Source organism: Haliaeetus leucocephalus, unplaced genomic scaffold (genome assembly GCF_000737465.1).
Source record: "Haliaeetus leucocephalus isolate CR32 unplaced genomic scaffold, Haliaeetus_leucocephalus-4.0 Scaffold1, whole genome shotgun sequence".
NCBI lineage: Eukaryota > Metazoa > Chordata > Aves > Accipitriformes > Accipitridae > Haliaeetus > Haliaeetus leucocephalus.
Window position 1 is genome coordinate 1,076,141 of NW_010972437.1, and position 23,593 is coordinate 1,099,733.

Below are 23,593 nucleotides of genomic sequence, written 5' to 3' on the forward strand. Positions count from 1 at the left end.
CAAGGGGATCTCTTTTAACCAACTGTCCTGGTTTCAGCTAGGATAGAGTTAATTTTCTGCTTAGTAGCTGGTACAGTGTGTTTTGGATTTAGTGTGAGAATAATGGTGATAACACACTGATGGTTTAGTTGTTGCTAAGTAGCGCTTATCCTAAGTTAAGGACTGTTCTGTTTCCCACGCTGTGCCAGCAAGCAGGTGTACAAGAAGCTGGGAGGGATCATAGCCAGGACAGCTGACCTGAACTAGCCAAAGGGATATTCCATACCTTAGAACATCATGCTCAGTATATAAACTGTGGGGAGTTGATCAGGAGGGGTGGATCACTGCTTGGGCATTGGTCAGTGGGTGGTGAGCAATTGCATTGTGCATCACTTCTCTTTTTCTTGGGTTTTAACTTTTTTTTTAAAATTATATTCCTTCTCATTACTATTATTATTATATTCTATTATTATTATTGTTAGGATTACATTTTATTTTACTTCAGTTATGAAATCATTCTTATCTCAACCCACGAGTTTTACTTTTTTTTTTTTTTCTTCCTCTGATTCTCCTCCCCATCCCACTGAGGGGGGGAAGTAAGTGGCTGTGTGGTGCCTAGTTGCTGTCTGGGCTTAAACCACCAATACCAAAAAATACTGTAGCACAGGAGTTGAGATGGAAAGGAAGTACTTAAACCTCAGGTAGAGGGTAGATGGATAGGCACAAAGAAAACATAGAAAAATCCTTCTTAAGACTACCCAGCACTAGCTCATGCCTGTTAAAACTGCTCTTTTCAAGTAGTAAGAATGAATGTCTTAAAAACAAAACCTTTCACTTCATATGTACTATTGTCAGTTCAAATATGGCTCATGGTATTGTTTTCAAATCAAAAAAGAATCCAAGAAAATCCTCCTGAACAATATAAGGAAAATTTCAGCCCAAAAGCACCTGTCATCCAGCTAAAGACATCCAGAAAAGAGTACCTTATAGCAGAGAAGCTACAGCACGCTGCGGCTTTCCAACCCAAATCCGTAACACTAATGGGTTCAGATACAGATTTACTCTGCTGGTTAGAAGAGTTCCTTTCCATGTAAAATGCTCTTTTTGGACCCCCCCCCCCAAAAAAAAACCCCAGACAAAAAAAAACCAAAGAAAAACCCAACCCAACAAACATTATTGCTGCTGCCTATAGACACTGCTTAGGCATTTGCCACCCTCACCTTTAGGAGAATGCCAAAGTGTTGAGATCGAGGGCCCCAGATTTGTTCCACCCCACAGGGTACAGCCTGATAGAGTATACCATGTGAATGGTAAATGAAAAATCAAAGGAAAATACCCAAGTGCATTTTTCCAGGACCCACAGCACTGGCAAGATGCGAGCTTCCCCTGCTGACACAAGGGAACCCTGCCTGGCCCAGCCACAGCAAAGGGACAGTCACCACCACCAGGGCAGGAGAGGGGAAGCCCCAGGAGGAAACCAGAAAGAGCTCCAAGAGCAAGGATGGAGCCAAGCTTGGCACAGCCCCGGCACCTGAGATCTCGTGGTTTGACCTCGTAACTCACTGAGCGCCCTCAGCTCCTTTTGGGAAACGTAAGGGGTCAGAAAGCAGCTATGGGCAGTACCCGAGGGAGCTGGGTCAGAAGGGGTTGTGATGACAAAGGTGCCTGGGCAGGCGTCAGCTGGCCTTTTCACTGCTGTTGTCTAGATAGAAGGTCCCAGCCTGATTCCCACACATGGACAGCTCGGCCAGGCCACCTGTGCCATGAGCTGCGCTGTCACCAGGTCACCTGCTGAGCCTCTCCAGTGCTGCCTGCAAAGGCTTCGCAGGGCAATCCTCCTGCTGGCTTTTAAAGGTCCCCTTCTGCTGCTTCTGCGGCACCCCAGCGACTGGCAGGACCCTGCTCCTGAAGTCCTGAGCCACTGAGCTGAGCTTTCATTTCCAGCAGATACTCAGGTGCATCACCACCGACCCTGGTGCATCAGGTCATAGGAAGAGAGACGGGACACCAAGGAGGGGGGCCATGGCCCCACTGAAGCTCCTCACACAAATGGGGCAGGGGAACCTGCCCATACTTCATGATGCCCCATGCTTTGGGGCTGAGCAGCCAGCTGCGAGGGGAGAGCACTGCCGTGCCATGCACTAGGGAGCTGGAGGCAGGAGCCAGGTGACAGCACCTTATACTCACCACGGGAAAGCTCACAGTTTGGCAAATACTCAAATCCCGTAAGGCTTGGGGATTGTTACACAAAGGCAGGGGAGTGCTCTGCACTTTGCTAGCAAAAGCCTTCAGAGAGCCAAGGAAGAAAGAAAAGACTAGCAAAAACTTTTAAAAATATTTCAGAAAACCTGTGCCAAAATCTCCTTCGACATGTATTCATGACTAAGCATGAGAACTAAATTGCTGCTGCTGCACAGAGGGTGCTGCTTGCTGGTCACAGTCTAAAAGCACTGATGCAGCAATAAGCACAGCTTAATTGCTGAGAAGCTTACATACTAATAGCAGAATTTTCGGTCAGAAACATGTGAAAAAGCCTGTAGGCTTTGGAGCAGTAAAATAGAATTGGGGCCGTATGGTGGCAGAACAAAGTCTGCTGAAGAGTGTTGTATTTTCTGCCTTTGATAGGGACTTTCCAGAGCTGTCAGCTGAGCTGCAGAATTAGAAACCTGACATTGCAGCAGTCAGTTTTTAGAATTCAAGCTGTTCAAATGACTTGTCTCCAAGGAGGAATATCTAGCGCCCAGGAATCAGTAGCGAAACAGGTAAAGATGCCAGTGTACAAGGGCAGCCACCCCAACGCCATGCCCCAGACAGACAGGCAAATCTACCAAAAAGAAGTTGTGGGAGAGGATGATGGAAAAACTTGCTCCCTCTTTGAATCAGTACAAGAGAGATGCTATAGACTATTCACTACATTGTGAGATTGCAGCTTGCTTATATTTGATTCCATGTTACAGATTGATCTTCCATATGCCCTCAGTTCATGCTATGCCAGTGCTCCAAGCCACTTGCTGAAGAGATTATGAAAGAGCCTATTTTGTATCTTCACCTCTGAATACATTATAAGTGACAACGCTTAATTTTAGCCAATCTGAACAGCTAATTAGATGTAAACAGATTGAAAAATTGTACACATGGGACAACTCATTTTTCAAAAGGCCACTAATCTAAACAAACCTGAGTCCATCAATTTACTTCAACATTTGTCTGAATGAATTACAGCATAGACCTGTCCTGCACTGGCCTTGTGATTCATATAACTGGTTCCCTCCTCTTTTGATGACAATCTCAGACACTGTACAAAAAAATAAGTTATTTGTTTATCAAGGCTCTATTATAGCAAAGATGAAGATGCGTCTCTATCTGAAACTAGTGGACAACGTGTATGAGCCAAAGCAATTACAGCCTACTCCAGTACCTTCTCTCTCACCTCCCAAACCCATGACATACACTAATAAAACCAGGGAGGCTCTTTCTAGTAACAGATAAAAATCAAATTATATTTAATCATGATCAATAAGGGTTCCAACTTTAGAGCTCTTTGGGTGTGATCCTCCCCTCTACTTTCTCCCCCTTAAACCAGGAGAGACGGGAAAGAGAAGGATCCTGGACAGATCCTCCAGAGATAGCTGGTGATCCTCCTCCTCTTCAGAACTCCCTCCAAGTACCAGCTCGGGGTAGACCAGTAATTACACTGGGAATCAGAGCAGCACTGCAGGACAGAGAAAAGCCCGAAGGGGCCTGTCATGTCTCAGATGAGATGGGGACCGGCTGAAGTTACCCAGTGCCAGACAACATAAAGAAGTCTTAGGACGAAATGCAGTGTAGTGTGGCCTATTTTTAAATACAGAGCAATTAGCAGAGCATTACGCATGAGGTTTTCCACTTGCTACTAAAGCCCACATCTCTTCCATTACCTGCATATGTAAATGTACACAATGAGATGGGATAGAGCAGAGAAAAAAACTTGTGTGGATTCTGAAATGAACAAACATATCCACATAATCAATCCCTTTCCGTATTGCTTAACACAGAAATCTTGCTGAACAAAATAGGCTAAACTCAGCCTATTTCATGCGTAAACTAATTTATGGTGCCTAGAATTAAGGGCTCACTGAGCATCAGTTGTGACCTCCCATGCGACAGAGGCCCTGGACTTTCAAATTCATCCTTGGATGTCTAGATTGCTCTGCTCAAACAAGTGTCAAAACCTCAAGTGACACAGAATCCTACCTACCTTCTAATCACTTCTATGTGCTATTGCCTTCATTTACAAACATGCATCTAACTTTACTCTGAGTTTGTCTAGCTTTAATTGCCAGCCTGGCATCTCATTAGACCTTTGTCTGTCAGCATAAAGAGCCCGGCTGCTCAGCTGTGTTCCCCACATGGGTACTTACTGATCGTGACCTACGCACCCCTTTCCTTGCCCTTGACAAAGCTAAGGGCATCAAATCTTTCACGGCAAAGCTTGCTTGCCAGCCACCGCCCTTGGCTGTGCACAGCCTTCTCCCCTGCTTCTCATTACCTTTGCAGCTGCAGGCACCACCTCTGGTAAAGGTGGAGGTAATTTGACATCCTTACCCCTGCTCAAGAGTCTGCTTCTTAAATATACTGCGATAACAGCAGCCCTTGGGCCCGTTGTGTTCGCAGAGGACTCTCACAACGAGCCCACTAACTACCAACGCTCCAGCTTTCTTTGTAGCATCACCGTTTCCAGGAGCGTTTCCCCACCTCGCTCCTCTGGTTTCCTGTCTTTGTTTTATGATTGTGGCTTTATGTTTGGCTACATCAGAAGGCCTGCTCTTGCACCAGTATACCCAGTAAATCAGATTGGGTTACGTCAGTGAACTGTTCATTTCTTACTTCCCCAGTTATATCTGCTGAGAACTTGATCAATGAGGAAAGTATGTGCCCACCTAGGTCACTGGTAAAACAAACAAACAAATAAATAGCATGAGGCTGATCCCTGTGCTGTCCATCTAATAATGATAAATCCACTTATAATTACATTGTGAAAGGCATTTTTTTACTCCACTAATTGAGTACCATGCTAATTTTGCATGATTCTTGTTCCTTAATCACAGTGTCATGTAGTGGCATGCCAAATATTTCACTGACATCCACGTACACTAAATCAATATTGTTGTCTTTATCAAGCAAACTTGTAACTTCATAAATAACATTTCAATTAGTTGACAAAATCTATTACATCAGCCCATATTGCTCAGCATTAGTTCTCATTTATTTCTTTATTAAGCAGGTCTGGGTCTTCATGTCCTGCTTTACCTCAATCAATGTCAGATTGACAAGCCTATAAATAACTGAATTTCCCCCCCTACCATTTTTAATACCCACAACCTACATTCTCTCAGACCTTTAGCACCTTCCCATGTTCTCAGACTTCTCGAAAACTAACATTAAAGTCCCCTCTCTTTAAATTCCTGCCTGCAAGATACTTGGGACTGCTGAAGTAAAAAGGGTGCTGCTTCAGTAGCTGCTTTTTTAATGGATTTAAATAGGCACCATCATTATCTAACTCCCATGCAGCTAGAACAAATGAGATCAAGAAGTCCAAGGCATTAAAAAAAACATGGGAAATATCATGGAAGAGTTTCGACCTCTTCTTCCCTGAATCATGATATTTTCAAAATGCAATTTGGAGTTCTCCCTGTTGTTGAGAATTTGGGGCTTCTGTTAAAGTATTCTTCTGAGCAATGAGGATTAAAAACATTTTATGTATTTGTTTTAAATGAAAAACTAAACATCTTCTATCATACTATTCAAAAACCTGGGCTGAAAGACTTGTGGCAACATCTTAAGAACTGGTAGAGCTGTATCATAAAATTTTAACTTGTCTGGATTTGATTATGAATTGTTCCAGATTCTTGGGCTTGCACCACACTCTTTAAACTTGTCCTGTATGTGCAGTTACATAAAGTAGGTGGCACTCTCCAGTTTGCTAAGTGTCAGGGAATCAGTCAAGCCCTTCCTGAAGATAAACTCCCACTGACTTCAAAGACAGCAAGCAAAATTTCTGGTTTTATTTCCCAATCTCTGACAGGAAAGAAAGCCTCTTAAACAAAAAGGAATTTAAACATCCAATGCAGAATATATTAATTTGGCAAACGCAGCTGAGGTCTGAAATGTAAGAGTTAAAGAAAAGTGAGTACATGAACCTTGAGAGAGACTTGGCAGTTTTCATCCCATTTGTTCTTTTTAAGATCTCATGAGAGCATCTAAGAAAATCCTATGTCAGGCCAAAGCCAGTTTGAAGCAAGCACATAGTAAAACAGCTTCTTCAATCACTAAACCACAGAATATATAACCAAGAGATGAACAAGGATCTGAAGAAGTTCTGGTCACTCAAGGCTGCCTCAGGCCCCACTTGTGCAAGACATCCACATTCAGAAGAAAACTTTAAAGTCAATGGAACTTAAGCATATGATAAAAATTAAGCATGGGCTTGAACACATGCCCTTATCCCATGAAATAAGGTGTTGGTAGTAAGCATGATAGAGCTATTTGAAAGCTTGAGAAGCATTTTTCTTCCCTGTGGAAGAACTCCCTGCATAGGAAAGCAAAATGGTGGGCTAGATTCACCTCTCACTGTCATCACAGCTAATCTCCAGTGACTCCACAGTTGTCACAGGGAAAATTAATCCAGGTTTACAGAGATGTAGCAGACAAATCTAGTCCACTACATCTCTCTCTTGCTATGTTTACAATAACAGACCAATAAATGAATATTTGTGATTGGATGCCTCCTTTTTAATCTGTTTGCTGGAGTATCATAGAATTTGTTTGCTGATTTGATGACTTAGTTATTTGTGGATTTACAGATGGCACATGATTAGACAGCATATTTTGGATTTTTTTTGCTCTGTTTTGATGTGGACAGGCAATTTTGACTTTTAAAGCAAAACCAGAGCATCCTCAGCATTTTTTGATGTAGGTGAGCATCTTCCATTCACTGTCTACTTGTGTAGCTCTGAACTACTTAAAAGAAGTGCTAAAAACCATACAGGACTGCATAATTTGGGAAAGGAGCTATGAATGGACGACATTCCTACTTCTTGCCTACAAAAGTCTGTGGATCTTTATGGCATCTTCTATTCATTTTCTTTGGTTTTGCATGAATGGCAATGGGTCACAAATAATTCACTATGGGTCAAGTCTTTCCCATGGTATTTCTCAGCGTTGATGGTCTTCTTGGTGGGACCTGTGCATTCACATCAAGGACACAGCAGGGACTTTGGCCCATTAATAACAAAGGAAGCACAGGGATAAAAAGCATCGCTTTTCATTGGATTTTTGCATTCTAACTTCAGAAGCAGCAGAAGCAGCAAGCGAAATATAGGCAGAACCCAGGCAACTAAATCCAAAACCATCATCTCCCAGACTGGTACTTTATATATAACCCTGGAGAGCTTCAAGTTCACAGGAGCTGTGGGGATTTGCTGGAACACCTCAGTCAGGGAGTGTCAATTAGCTCAGTCCTTAGCTCAAATGAGAGCCTGAGAGGAACCCAAAAGCTGGTTTTCCCACCATTTCCATAACTTCCTAGGATTTCCAAAACCTCTAACGCATCCTACCCAGCACAAAATGCCCACTGCAGAGTCCTAAAAGTTCAGCACTTGCAAATGCCCAAGTGCTTCTCATGTAGTCAACAAAAACATAGGAACTTCATCCTTTCCTAATTTTTAAAGGCCACTAAGAGACATTAACTGCCTTTTCCTGACCTAACTCTTGTATAGGTCAGAAGTGCACCAGCCCTGAACTAGAAGTCATGTAATCATGTTAGGACAGTGAAGAGCCTGAGCTAATAAACCAAGCCTTTCAAAGAGCTTATTGGTTTGGGCTCAGTGCCATGCTGAGGTTAACAAGGTAAAAACCTGTTTAACAAAGGAGACGTATATTTGACCATCCACAGTCAGGTCAATCATTTAAGATTTAAACATTCCCTCCAGAGGTATTCACCCAGTCAGTGCACGTTGCTTATAGTTGATTCTGTACCTTCTGATGCCGCTTTAAATTATACCTCCCAAATTAAATTAGAGTAGAAGAAGCTTTCCTATTGCCTTATTGCAGTTGATGATAGCATGCAGGGTCAGCAGATATTCTAAATTCACATGAGAGAAGCCTTTATCACTTGTTACACACAGGCAAAGGACGGACAGGTTCTGTAGTTCAAAATATGAATTTCCTTTCTTTCAGAGGTTAAACTAGAACACTCCCAGTATTTTCCCATATATTGAGAACACGCATGTATGTGTGTGTTTATCAGCATTGAATTTTATACACTGCTTCATTCAAACCAATATACACTCCAGGTTTTATGGTGTATTTTGGTTTAAGTGTTACTGCTAGGACAGTGTTTTCAGCAATATTCATTGTGTTCTGCATAGTCCTGCCCATCAATCAACCTTGTAATAAAGCAGAAAGGGAAATAGGTAGAAAAGCAGCAGAGCTGCTGAATGCAAGTTAGTCATACAAAACCAGCATGGAGACAAGTATAAAAGCAATTGGGTCAAAGTAGCCGTTTGTCTTTGATTAAAGAAAAAAAGATACACGTGCTGCATTACAGTTTGCCTTAAAAAATAATTTAGGTTTCCAAGCTTTAATTTTTTCTTCCCTATTTTCTCTGGGTTAGTGTTTCAAGATGACTGCTGCTCCATACAGATTTATAATATGTATGTGTTTACTCACACATCCCTAAGCCAACAGGAAAGGCAGACCAGAATTCCAAATCTATCATTAAATCTACATGTTGGCACCTACAAAGAGCTGCAGGACTTCAATTTTTCTGGATAAGACTAAAGGGATAAATCGAAAGAATGAACAAACAAACAAAAATGCCACTCTCATCCTTAAAACACACACACAAAGTGAGAGAGACAGAGGGGGGGAAAGAAGATGGCTTGTAAGGTTGTTGATTTCCAGGTTTGTCTAAAAAATTAGGAATAACTTCAAGAACAACCTCCAGTTCTTTCTGGATTACATATGGGTCTGCGACAAACAGCATGGTTCAAAAGTCACAGCGCCGGTTTGGCTCTGAAGTGGTATATGTTATTCCCAATTCAGCCACTGAAGCATCATGCGACTTCCAGCCTTTGCCCAACTTGGATATCCAGACTGTGCTTCACAGATTTTATTCTCTCCCTCACTGTGAAGAAGTGCCTCACAGTGTGGTACACCCTAATACTGGAGTCCTAATCTTACAATTAGCACCTCTAGATGCTACTGTAAAATAAATGGTGACGATGATATTGTTGAATTATGACTTGTTTTTTTTCATTCTGCTTTAATCTAGATCATAAAGCATTAACATAAAAATCAAACTAGGATAAGATCTGTGTACCCAGGGGCCTCATATAATTCCCACTGAAGCCAGTAGGACTTGAATGGAAATTGAATGAGGCTCTGAAACGAATTCAACATAGGTGCTTATGCACTGCCATGCTGGGGATCACAGAAACACCTAGTGCAATAGTCACTCATAGTAAATCCATCGGACTATGAATGCAAGCCAATCAACAGAGCTAAGAATACAGATAATGCAGGGAGGGAAAAGAAGTGTTCAATGAAAAAAAAGAAACCAAGGAGAGATGTTCTTATCACATTAAGAGCTATAATGAAATACTGCATCTTGAGTTTGTCGCTGTTTGAAGGAAGCTAGGAAACGAGCAAGAATTCATTATAAAGCTGCTCAAGACCAAAACATGAATCATTGGGTTCTAAAAAAACCCAGTTGTCTAGAGAACGGCATAGATGAAAATGAATGGAATCTCTTTAAATTACTCTCTGTATAAACTCTTTCACATTCATTCTTTCTGCCATTGATTAGCATCTTTCCGTGATACGGGTTTTTAAATAATTCCACACCATACTCTCAGCTTCTGCAATCAAAACACAGAAACTGCTCTTGATTCTGCATTTTTAGTCTTCATTTACAGGGAAAAATGTCTTCTGCTGTAAGAAACTTGAACACCTACTGTTCTTACCCATTTACTGGATATCCCCAAAAGTGCATGATGAAGGCTCAGTAATCAAATGAGATTAAGATTCCCGCATCACTTTACAAATAAGGGGACTTTGGTAGCCTATTGCTGCATGAAGAAGGATTAAATCACCTCTGGAAAGCCCTCAAGATCATTAATGTGCTAAGAAGCTGGGACCTCTCTGATCCCAGCATCTCTGACAGGAAAGCAGAAAACCCCATTTCCTAAATAATGAAGTGAGAAGACCGCTCTGCAAACCCAGGTAGGAACACACGGAAGGGAAACGTGGCAGGCAAAACATGGCCTCTGGTTATACTGTTCCTTGTTCCTGCTCTGTCCAGTTTCCTGAGAAAACGAAGCTCGTGTGACCACACGGTGTGTTTGTGTATGTCTGTCCATTGCACCAACCCCTTCCCAGCAATTGCTGAACCCTTTAACCAATTATAATTTCATGTGACAAGAGCTCCATTGAGGGAGAAGCAGTACTGAGAGCTGAACTGGTGTTGGTCTCGGGGAAACCACCTCAAAGCAAGAAACTTGCCACGTTCCAAGAACTGGAAAAACACGGTGTCCTCTAGTAGTTCACAATTTGAGTTAATTTCCTAGTCGATGTGTACCTTATCAGATCAAAGAAATCCAACCACAAGATACAACTCTGTTGAAAAGCTGGTTCCCTTGTCTCACAGCTCGCGGAGCGATATACAGAAACACTAAGGGAACCCATGAGAATAATATGGAGGGGCTGCGGTAAGAAGCAACATCCTTTTCCACCTATAAGTGCTGAGAGGCAGAGATTCCTGCTGCTATGGATGGTCCTCAGCAATTCAGACTGAAGGATCAGCCTTTACAGGTGCCTGCAAGTCCATCCACTCTTTGTCTTTTTAACCAGAGCCTCCTAATCCGCGCCCAGGAGGCATTGCTCAGCCTGCCCATGCCCACAGCAATCCCCCAGGGCTCCTAGCCTCCCGTCTGCCTGGCTGCAAGGAACCTCCCAAAGACAGACCGCAACAGTCACACAAACCTGAACCTTGCCAGAAAGTCTGCCAGCTCTGAAAAACACAACAAATGTAGATGCAACATAGAGCAAACAGCAATACCGAAGTGTTGTGCTAGACCGTGTCCTGCCGGTGCTCTGACAGCAGCAAGACACTGGGCAAATCAGCAAGAGAATGGCTGTTCCTAAGGGCTCCCAGCATCTGAGATATCTCGGGTACCTCACTGCAGATGTACCCAGCACCTCTGACACTTGCAGCATCCAGCACAGCCCCATTCTGCTGATTTAGGCAGAGGTATGGCCAGCTGCGAGGCTCCCTATGGCTGTAGCTTTGCAAAAAATGATGCTCCATTGGTTAGCAGTTTGTTAACCAAGAATTCCTGAAGAAGCGCAAGAAGGGAAAACTTTCATAAAAACAGAAAACACACAAGATTGCCTAAGACCTCAGGCTTCTCATATGAAAACATCCCACTCATGACTGTTGGAGTGGATTTTACAAGACTTACTGTGATGACATCCAAAATTTATTACAGCTTTTACAACAAGACCGTGTCTAGTAAAGAGTGATGTAGTGACAACATTTACTTGGCTGGATTTAGCTTATTAGGGCACATAAATATACTTTTTTACTTTAAGAACAGCCATAGCTGCCTACTAAATCTTGGATAATACAAGGCAGTTTTGTAGACCTTTAAACACATGCACCAGCTTGGTTCTGTCTCCTTCAGAAATCTGCTTCCTTTCTATCTGCCCAGTCAGTCCCCAAGGTCCTGTTCTGCTTGTGTTTTCTCAACCTTAGCTTTTAAAATGAAACTGTTTAGAAATTATGCTTTTAAATTCCTATGCTTTTTGAGTATTCATTACTTTTAGAAAGCAGCCAAGTTTTTTTCCCCCACCTCCCCAGTTATAAAACAAACTGGAAATTTTATCTGTTTTCCTTGGTACATACATGATGAATTTTGTGCAACTTCACTTGAAAACTGATTTATTGACCATATGCATGAAAACCTTATCATAAATATAAATTAAATCGTAGATTTCTGTTAAGCACTGAATTAGGAATTTCTTTCGTGTAACAGTTTAAAAAGACAATTTAAAAGAACACTAGAGTAAAATAGGAATAGCTGGACAAAACTTTTGAAAATTAATAGCAATATTTTAGGTTGCGGTTTCTGGGGAGCCAGATTTAAGCGTGTCAAAGTGTCCTGATTTCCAGAGAGCAGCCTGAGTCCCATATTGGAAAATTAGGTTCCTTGCAAGTGCTTCATGCTCATGTTGTTGACCACTTCATAGGTAAAAATAATACTTTACCTACACATTGTGCTCTCTAATATACTGGTTACCAAAACCACACAAGGACTAGGTGACATCTTGCCAAATGACAGGACTGTATTTGAAAAACCTGAATCTAGCCAGGACCAGCCATCAAACCGGGTAAGACCCCAGACCTGCTGTCTGCATCTTATGCAGAAAGCTGGCTCAGCTCCTGGTGGCTGTCCCAGCTGGGGGACCTCAGCAGCATCCCAGCCTGATGCCGAGCTTGCCCTTCCCCTGCCACAGGGGTCCTAGAGCTTACCCAGGGGGCTTGGGCAGAAACGAGGGTAACTCTTAAGGACAACCTTGCACAGCCAACCAAACCAGCCCTGGCCCTCCCAGCCCCCAGAGAAACCTGACCCACCAGCCCCACCATGCAAGTAACTCCCAAAAGTCATGTTCCCTGCCCCGAGGCAGGGCACTACCCAGACCCAACATTTCTACTACCCAGAAGGATTGGTCACAAACCCTACGACCAGTGTTAAAACAAGCAACTCCATAAATGACTGCACCTAAGAAATAAAAAAACAACGCCCAACTTAAATGGAAGTTTGCCTACATTTCACAGTATCCCCTGTATGCAGCAAAGGGTTTGGACTATTTCCACGTTCATTTTTGCTGCTGCTGTTCTTAAAAAAACACATTGTTCTTTCCCTGTGACATTTCTTCATATCTTTGAAAGAATGCTCTCTGTTACCACAAAATATTTGGCTTGAATCCTCCAGTGAGGAGGAGCCAAGGGTTTGGCTCATGTTTTAAAAACAAAAGAAATATTACTCTAAACATAAAACAAATGAGTGCAACTGTAACAGTAGATGGAGATAGAGCTCCTAGCACAACCTATGAATAATTCCAAGTCCTATTAGAAGTTACACAGCTTTCTGAATTTCCCTAGAAAACAGCATGCCATTATTAGGTTCCAGCTTGACTAAAATGCAAAATGTCACTTTTTCCAGAGAAAAAGCTAAACGAAAGACAATACGTAGTGTAACAACTAAACTGCAAAGCATATCCACTTACAATCTGAAATTGTGAAAGACAATGTGAGTACACATAAGCCCAGAGATACTAGAAGATGGCTCTTACCTCCATCCCCAGATCCTGAGCCAGCATCTGAGAAAAGAATAGAAAGAAATTTGTATTCATATGCTACAGTATGTCCTGTAAACATGCAAAGCAAGACTGTTAAGTGTATTACAGTGTACCTTACATTCGATGTCATCCCTGTGTAAATTATAGAGATCTAATCTGAACATAGTTCACTCAAGCCATCTTCCTCATGTCTCAACTCTTTTTCTTTAAAGTCTCTATATCAGACTAAAATAACATAAGCCCTGGAGTGCTGTAACGTCCTCATAAGCCTCTGACTCGTTTTGCTGTACTGAGACTGATAAACCTTTGTTCCCAACAGTTGTGCAAAGTTACTTCATTTGCCCACTACTAAACCCTCACCATCAAAGAGAATTTTTAAAACCCATTTGTTTGAGGCCTGACCAATTAGAAATTCACATCATTATCTTTACAAAACAGTGACATTTCATCAGATCATAACTAGTTGGAATAAACAATTGAAATTATTATTATTCCAAGTCTTTAGATAAATGATTAAAATGCCATTTTTCTCGAGGTTGTTGCTGAGTTTCAAAATTGAGTGCTTTATCTTTATTTCTCCTCTGCTTGATGTTTTGTTGGCTGGAATGACAAGAGTCACAAATTCAGAAAGTGCAACATCACGAAATTGCCAAGCCAGGAGCTTCATTTCAAAACTTTCTAAGCAAGGCAAAGCACAGAAATGCACACACGTGTAGGGTTACCAAAAATAATCCACAAGAGGAGTTTCTTTTGCAGGGAAAGGAGGAAAGTTGTCATCCCATCCTCCCCCTTAGTAGAGGGGTTATCCATTTACCAGCATCAAGATTAATAGAAAGACTTTGGAAAGGCTCCTTTGGGATCCAATTACCCTGTGAACTGTTAGATCTAATTTACTGACAGCAAGGTCTGGTGGATTTGAACTGGCTTGTACATGCCATCATCGCTCAAAGTTAAAAAAAGGAAAACCTTTATTTAAATAAACCTGTCACAAGAATGGCTTAGAAAGGTAGATTTACACAGCAAGACTGCATAGGACAGATGCAAAAGGGGGCTGAAAAAGAGAACAGAAAATGGTGGTGTTTTCCCAGTGACCATGTCCTGCATTTTCCTGATCTGACCTTCTGTCCTGATGCTTTCCCAAATGAGCTTCTGAAGAAAGGGGAAAGAATGGTGTCTTCATTACAGTGCCCTCATGGCTCTGGAAAGCACTGCTTTTCCAGGTGTGCCAGGTCTCCCCAGGTGTCCCTCCTCTTGCCCCTACCCTTTGATGCCCAGACCCATGCCAGTCTCTCCTGGGGGTCCTGTGTACCCTCTCTCTGCTCCATCCCACGGGGGAAACCTGAGGTACACGGCTGCTACCTTCTCCACTGAGCCTCCTCCCTGGGGGGAGGAAAAAGAGCCCAAATGATCAAGACTTCAGGAAAGCACCTTCTTTTTTTTTCCCCTTCTCTCTTTCTGAAATCCACAATGTGCTTCAGAAAAAATGCTTCCAACACAGCCATTGCCAGTAGGCAAGCAAGTTTAAGAAAAGATGTAGTGAGGCACTAAAATTATCCCTTTAATCAAAAAGTTTGAACCAAAAAAGACCAGTTGCTGTGCTGAGAGAATTTACTAAGTTGAACAAATCCTACGCCACAATAGGCTTTGTCAGCCTGAGCTCTGTTTAATACCAATTTATAGACAAAAAAATTGCAGCATATTTTTTCTTCCTCTTGAAAATTGTCAGGTAACAGCTTCAGAGAAGAACAACATTTCCAGGGAAAGAAGTTTATTTTCTCTCAGGTGTACAAAACACAAAATTACAGCACTGCAAAAAGTTTGTCTAATGCACTTTTTATTGACTCCTCCATCCTCAGCCAAGAAGAAAATTCTGCTTTAAGTTTAAAGAACTCTCTCAAGAACAAAGACTTACTCCTCCTGCTCTTTTCAAGTTAACTTCACTGCCCACCTCTAACAGATACTGAGCACAAAAGAAAAACATCAAGAACTCCTGCACATAAGCAACTCAGTTTTCCTGACTGATTTCGCTCATACACCTTTCTAGCTGTTTCATAAAAGCAGAGATACAAATAGCTCACGATGCTCAGAGTTAAGTAAAGATGTCTCAAATACCAGTCAGTTTTCACATATGCTCTTTAATGAATTCTTCCAAGAAGTCCAGAAAAAACCCCTGTTGCACAGACTTGTTCATTGAGTGTGTTTTGGGCCAAATCTTCAGCTGGTATAAACTGGCAGGGCTCATTACAACCAGTGGTCTGTTGAATCATACCAGCTGGAAATCTGGCCCTACATGCATAAGGAAAAACCTAAGAAACTGGATTGCAGGCAATAATGCTCCAGTTCTATCTCTCCAGATTATAGAGAGGTTTGTGGTAATCCAGATGCCCATTTATCAGACATCTGCTAGCTTAATCTGCTTCCAGTTACTTGTCGTAACAGCTCAGAAGTGTATGCGGCACACAGGATGATCAGGAGCACAAGATACGCATTAAAAAAAGAAATCAACTTCTGTGCTGCACTGTTCAAAACAGCATCAAGGGTATACTGTATCATAGACTGTGAGCCTATACTAAGTTAGTTCCTTAAAAGGGAATGATGGCAGCAATTTCTCATGCCTAAGATTGCAAAGAATTATCCCATGATGACTTCAAAGCAGGGATTCAAATGGCTTTTGCCATCCACGGGTTATTTTATTCAGGGGCATGGCAAGGTCCGCAGGCAGCCTGGAGTACGTTATACGTACCAGTCGCACACGATCCTTCGGACACCAGGAGTATTTCACTCTGTTGCTTGCAGGCAGCCTGTTTCAAGTAGCATTCGTTCTGGTAGGTGTCGCCGTTGGAGCCGCACACGGGCACGTAGTCATTGTTACACTGATGGGAACAGACAGAGAGCAGCAGTGTTAGTCACACAAGCAGGGTGGCACGGCATCCATTTGGGTGCCCCCTGCCCCCTTCCAGTATTAAAACCCTGGGGAAACAACAGAGAGGGAGGCATTGACCCTCTTCTTCACCTTTACAGCGACCAGGGGAGAGGGAGGGTGGATTTCAAAAAAGACAAAAGGCAGAGGAGCATAAACCAGACTTGAACTGGTGAGGGAAAAGGTAATCTGAATGGGCAAAGTGTTCAATAAGTGCCCCCAGAGAGGCCTCCCCCTGCAAGAACAAGGTGGGGGCATTCCCAGGGAAGGAATACGGACAAGGCAAAGGGCTCCTCGCATCTGCAATAGCAGCTCATGCATTTCCATTGGATGGCTACAGACAAATTGTAACGAACAGGCTCGCTTTTCCCCTCCTCCTCCTGCACATACACACCCTGGCAGCTACAGAGACAGTTGTTTGCATACACAGAAGTGTCCGCCTGTGTGTGTATAACTCTCTATTTAAGTACTTAGCTATAATTAGAACTGATTGGACAGAGGGAAATAATTTCTGAGACCTATGATCAAAACCCACCCCTCCTTCTGCAGAGACATGTCTGTTCCCAGCGAGCTGCGGCTGGGATGCTCCACAAAGGTCCAAGCTCTCCCCGCGGCGGCCAGCGTGCAGGAGCAGCAGCACCGCAGCGAGCTCAGCCAGCGTGCCGAAGAGTGCAGAAGTTACGCACGCCATGCACCCCTCCTTCGGCTCAAACTCCCGCTCAGCTCTGCAAACTACCTGCTTTGTTCCCTCTACCCCTGAAATACAGCTTTGCCCTCTCTTGCTCACTTTAATAAAAATAATTCCATTTTATATTGAAAATTGGGCAACCTACCGGGTGCAGTTATCATAAGATAATCACACTCTGAGGCTTAGAGATACTTGGATGTACCCTGTACATGGTAATTATAAGAGGGATATGATTATCTCATGATTACCGTACTCTTGGTATGCCTCATTGTTTAATTATAACAAATGGAATGATCACAATTATTATTTACAAATGCTCACCTCTGCTTAAATCCAAGTAAAAATTAAAAAGAAATCATGCTTCCTATTTAGCTGTATTATGCCACAAAGTGTCTGAGGTGTGTTCACCAGGCACAATGTAAAATGCAGACCTGAAATTCCAGGCATATAAACATCAAATATGCTTCAAAGCGAATGACTACAGAAGTGATTAACACAAACAATTGCATAGATTGCATTAATTGCAGGCCTCCACACAGAGCAGCTGCCAAGAAATTATTCATAGTTGGTCAGAGTGACATTTTGATTGGGCCAAATCAAATGACATTTTCCTTATGCATTGTATTTTCTTAAATCTTCCCAAGCTGCTACCCACCCCCAGCGCTCTCTTCCTTTGGAACAAGAAAACCAGCAGCCACAACAGTAGAAATCCTCTCCTTCTGCCCCTAACGAAGGGCTCCTCCACGCCGAGATTTTAAACAGTTGATGGAAAAGTGTTTGTATGCTATTTTCACCACTATGTTCCAAATCTGAGCCATGTTTCAAGCAGAAAATGCCAACTTCATCCAGAAGCTCAACAGCAATTGCTGGAGGCTGATCTGGAATACTTAACCAGGACAATTAACACAATCATGCAAATTTTTTAAAGCATGAAGGATCAAATCATGCTTGTTTTAGACATACTATCTGCTTGTCATCCACGGGACTTTTTGCCAGAGCAATCTGTGCAGAATTTGGCCCCAAGTATCTCAACAGGCTCTGTTACATGTAGAAACAATGCTGGATCCTGTTCCCAAGAAACACAGTGGCAAACTCTCTGCTGGTTTCGCCCAGAGCGAGAGATGATCTTTTACACTGACTCAGCTGCTAATCTGAAAGGCCAGACGGCCCTACATTAACAGCACACAGCATCAAGAGTGAAATCCTGATCCACAGAAACGAGTGACAGAGCTGCTATGAGCTAGGCTGGAACTTCTTCCAAAGCTTGGCAATTTTAAAATGCATTTGAGGGACACCAGGGCTCCAGGAAGGATTAACTCTCCTGACAGAATTTTCCTGTATCTCCTGTGGCTCCTGTCACACTCAAGCTTGGCTTTGGCCAGAGGAGGTAGAGGGTACTCCATGATGAGCACAGGTGATGCAGCCTTTTCTTTCTCAAACTGTGCTGGACAAAGGTGTATTTCTTCATCTGCTGCCCACTCTTCCCACCACTGCCATTGGACAATGAGTATTTGGATGGAAAAGGCAGGATCCACAAGAAACAAAAGAATTGAGATCTTCCAGATGGATCCTGCCTTGGCTTTCAGCTGGGATGGCTCTGAAAGCCACCAGCAAACCATAGTGGAAGTTAACCAGGAAAGAAAACAAGACCACCGATGAGAAGGTTGTGATGTTAAGTCACCAGGTTACTCCTAACCCGCTAGAGCTAGACTCTTGTACTTGACCACGCTGAATCCAATACTTGCAGCTCTTCACCATCATAGAATACTTCTTGCTAGTACTGGAGAATAGACATCGACTGTCAGTTTCCTCAGCCTAGGGACACATTTTTGGCATTGGTTTAGGGCTCAACAGACCAAGCCATAGATGAGGGAGTGATTCTCCATCCCTCAAGTAAGGGTTGATCCAGCACCCGGGGAAATCCGTGTCAAAACTGTTATTAAACCCAGCAGCATGGTGCCATGTCCACTGTCCACTTCTCTTATACATACACGTTTTTAAAATATAGCTGTAGAGCAGGGAAACGGACATATCCAATTCAGCCAAGTATCAGTCAAACGCAGCCTTCGTCGGTACTAGCAGCCTCAAGTGCTCACAGCCAGGGACAAATGAGCTTTGCAAGCATTGGGGTCAGTGCTGGGCACCCAAAGAGTAAGGTTTGTTTTCTAAAGAAAATGGTAACTTGCGTAACTCCTCCTCCTGGTAACACTGTTAAAAGTTTGACCTCCTCCTACTCTCATGGGTTAACTACTCCCAAAATGCCACCCATGTCTTGAACCAAGTAGCACAAAAATATATTCTGGAAATATAATATAAAGCTGCAGGGTGGCCAGGTGATGTTCCAGCTCCACAAACACTGAAGCGTGTGAGGGATTCAACACGCATGAAAACAGGACTCCTTCGTCACATAAAAAACAGTGAATGTCCACAGTCTTGATGACTAAAGAGAAAAGAGGTGCAACATTGATGGAAATAACCAGGTATAATTTTAGATATGTTCATGAAACCTAAGAGGGAAGAGAACCCAGGCTGCCAGACCTATGGCTTTGGGCAGACTGGGGTACAGACCCCAGCCAGCGGTGTCTCCAACCCCATGCCCGCTGGCACAGCTCTGCACCTTCTGGTGGACCGTTGAGTTTGCTCTATGCAGGGAGGGAAGGGGTGGTGGTTCTCCCCCGCTCAGCCCCACCGCCAGAGCCAGCACTGGCCCGGTGCCTTCCCTTCCTGCCTGCCTCCAGGTCTGGGCTTGCCCTGAGCAGGGGATGGGTCTACATTACTGATCGGAAGAGGACACGGTGCTTTCCAATGCAATACAGGTCTCATTGTGACAAGTCAGTGAATGGCCCATCATTTTGCAGTAGACTACGACAAGAGAGCCAACTGATATGAATCCCTTTCTTAGCATGTGCCTGCTGGCTCTCAGGGATGGAAGCTTAACTCAGGCGTTCCAGAGCAGTCTGATCATATTCAGCTTTTCCAATAAAAATAAATTAATTTTAACTCCGCTTGGACAGACATGATGCATCTGTGATTCTGGTTTGAAAAAACCCAAACCAAGATTGCAGCAGCTCTGGTCCCCACTTCTGGCTCTCCCACCCCCTCAAGACACAGGCTGGCCAGCCCAGGACTTTTCAACAGTATGGAGGCAAAATTAGCTTTCTGTCCTTGTCTATTCTCTCAAGCTGCAGTTAAAGCCCCTGGCAAATTCTGGAGAAAACATAAAAAGTAATTATAGTGATGAGGAGTCTGCTATTGATTTGCTCACTATCACCCCAGAGAGCTGCCACCTAAATGGGGGACCTGAATTCTGATGGAGGAGCCCCTTACTCGTGACATAAATTACCTGGCCAGCTCTGCCTTAGTCGACCAGTCTCAGACACCGCACTAGAAATTAATTTTCTACTCTGGTGGCATATCTTTTTGGCTTGTCACATTGTCCACTGATGTTACAAGAGAAGGTAACATCCCCCCAAGCTCTGCCTGTATCAAAGCGGACGCATTTGACTACAGAAGCCCCCGGCACCGCACCGCCCTTCGCAGCGCTGGCACAGGCTCAGCCACAGGTAATTTGCCCTCCAAGGTCACAGTTAGCCCTGCGGCTCCACGGAGGGCTCAAATCAAGACAAAGAGCTCTAAGTGTTTACAGGGCCTGATCCAAAGGCCACTGAAACCAAAGACTACTGCTAATTTCAACCCATTTACTAGCGATCAGGCCTACCATTGCCCAACTCATTCTTTTGATCTCATTTACATATTCATATACCAATTATCTGATTTCCTTAAATCTGTTTCAACCGCCCCTACAGAACTGCTCAACTCAGCATATATATAGCGTTCACCTCTCAAAGAGGAGGCAACACAGCCCAGAGAGGTTTACTTAGCTTTGTGTACTCTGAATCACCAGGGACCAGCATTCTGCCTTGGGAAAACAGCACTCCCAATGCCTTCTTCCCTGCCGATAGTAACATCTGAGTTTGCTCCTTCTAGGCTACGAGTCCACTGCTCTGTGCCAAATGGCAACACTGAACTGGGACCAAAGACAAGACCCAAGTGCTCTCTGTGGCTGCTCTAAGTTCCCCATGCTCATGGGGCAACATCTGCCCCAGCTTACCACCAGGCAATGGGACGAGTCACAGACATTTCACTGCATTACAGATTTGCCTTAGAAAGAGAAAACAGACCAACCCTTAAATCACTGCACATGCTGAGCCAAGGCAAATGCTTAGAACAGCATTCTCACATTGAATTTTTGATTGCATGCAAACTAGAAGTGGAACAAAAAAACCCACCCATGGTCAATATGAATTCTCTCCCAACACGGGAAACACAAACACTTCTGCAAACAACTGTCTTGTTCTTATTACAGAGAATTCCTTCTTTGTTTTAAAAGAAGGAATTTATCACTTGGGTTTTTCTCTGAAGACACATTTGGCTCTAGAAATATAAACGATACTTGTCATGGTTCAAAGCAAATAGTCTATCAAAGCTCAATAATAACTTAATCATCACAGATGTGCACGATCTTGAACTGTGCACTACTTGGCCTGCTCTACTGTAAACACTCAAATCAGCGTTACAAGTTCCACAGCTTCACAGATCTGCATTAAAATGCAAGAAACCACAGGTACATAAACGTACATGCAACACGTGCTGGTACATGCTTAAAACTCCTTTAATTTGTTCAGTTTTTATTCAGGTCATTATGTAAAGCACAGCTGTTTTGTGAGTTGACTAAAACATATTAAATGGAATCCTTCATAATGAAATCGTCTGACTTTAAGAATGCCTAAGGTTTAGATGTAGCTGCAAGAGGAAGAGAGAAGAAAGAGAAAGAAAACCCCTAGTACTCAGTAATAGCCCCCCCCCCAAAAGTATATAAAACCTAAAGGAAGTTCATGATTTTGGAACAGAGGGATTGCTCCTTAATCTGATCAGCTGGGCAGATAAACAGGCAGAAGCATTGTCACTATGTAGCCCTTCCTGAAAATATTGCATAAGCACATTACAGATCCATTTCTTTAACTAGATCAGAACTCCGAATACAATAAGCCATGATCTGTATCAGAAATGAATTTAGAAAGGACTCTAAATCCTTGTTAAAAGGGCAGAGACGAAAAATCAGAAATGCACAACCTGAAGCTGCAGACCAGAAGGGACATTTAAAGCCACAGCATCTGCATTTTCCCAGAGAAACTTATGTCTTCTTGACACCAGTTGGTTCTCCTGCCAGCTTTTATACATGCTGCCAGGTTTTCCCTCTAACTTCTCTGCACGTAGAGAAATGAATTGCCAAGCGATAGGTTATAAAGGGAGATCCTTGATTTGTATTCTCATTAGTAAATTAGAGAACAAAATATCAATCTTCTTACCTTGAACTGACAGACACAAGTCACACTGTCTCCAATCCTTAAACACTCCCCATCAAATTTACAGGTATTGGTGTCGCAGAGAAAGAGATCATTTTCTCTGTCATCGTAACCTCAAATGTAAAGAGGGAAAAAAAGAAAAAAAAGATGTCAGCTTTGGTCTAGCAAGAGGAACAATACGGGATGATTGCATCTTAATGCACGCAGCACAATAACCTTGCTGATGAAATGATAGAGTCCAGATTTTCTTTTGTCCTTCCCTGTCCTCAGTTTTCCACTTTTTCTCTTGTTTCTCCCTCGGTCTTTCTCTTAGTCCTTCTTCCCCACTACCTCACACACTTTTTTCTATTATTTCACAGACTCTGTGTCCTCAAAAGTCACCCAGTAATTATGCTATTTCATGGCTCTGTGTTGGAAATGTCATCGACTTATCCCCATCCGATCGCAAATGTGTTGGACAAAAGTCCAAATTGGAATTTCTCCAGCCCATGATGCAACAAAGCCCCCAGTAATAAAGACAAACAGGCTGTGTGTTTTCCGTGATGGTCTGCCTGATCCCAATGAAGATTGATCACCTCTAAGTTAACAGGAGAAGTGCCAGGTTCCCCACAAGCCGCTGAGCGAACCTAGCTCTTTGCCTTCATTTTCTCCAGGAAAAACCAACAGATCTGACTGAAGATTCAGTTCACGAATACAAGCATGAATTTCAGATTTCGCTAGCTGACTTCCCACTCTAACAGCATGCAGCAAGGTATTAAACAAAACAGCTATATCGGACTCCGAACCCATTAAGATCTAAATCCATCATTTTTTTAAAAACCACCCGAGCGCTCTTAACCGTATCGCTACATGTTTAAGGCGGAGGGCTTACAGTGGAAATTCCCCACCAGCCTAACGTATTATGTGCGATGCCCGCGTGACCCCAAATAACGCTCTTTCCCTCGGAAGGCTATCACGGTCCAACTGCAGAATTACTTCACGTGTGGGAGAAGGGCCGGCTGCTGACCTCCATAGGAAACTCATTATAAAGGTCAGCCCGACTTTAAGGAACAGGCACCGGGTTCCCGGTGGCGCGGCGTCCCCTCTACCGGATTTGCTCTCAGTTCGGAGCCGCCCGCGGGATGCGCACCCACGGCCCGTCTGCCCGCTGCCCCTTCTCCCGCAGCCACACGCCGAGTCGCCCCGTTTAAGCGGGGAACTGCGCTCCGGCGGGGCCGGGGGAGACGGGCCGCGGGGAGC

The 23,593-nt window shown here is 43.3% G+C and overlaps 1 protein-coding gene across 1 annotated transcript in view; it reads right to left on the reverse strand.

Moving 5' to 3' along the window:
* Positions 1-23,593, reverse strand: part of TMEFF2 (transmembrane protein with EGF-like and two follistatin-like domains 2) — a 132,255-nt gene that overhangs the window by 107,687 nt on the left and 975 nt on the right. Inside the window, exons 2-4 of the mRNA XM_010569059.1 lie at positions 22,358-22,467; positions 16,124-16,253; positions 13,375-13,401 (exon numbers count right to left, since the gene is read on the reverse strand). Of these exons, the coding sequence (XP_010567361.1) occupies positions 13,375-13,401; positions 16,124-16,253; positions 22,358-22,467 (267 nt within the window). The remainder of the gene's footprint in view (positions 1-13,374; positions 13,402-16,123; positions 16,254-22,357; positions 22,468-23,593) is intronic.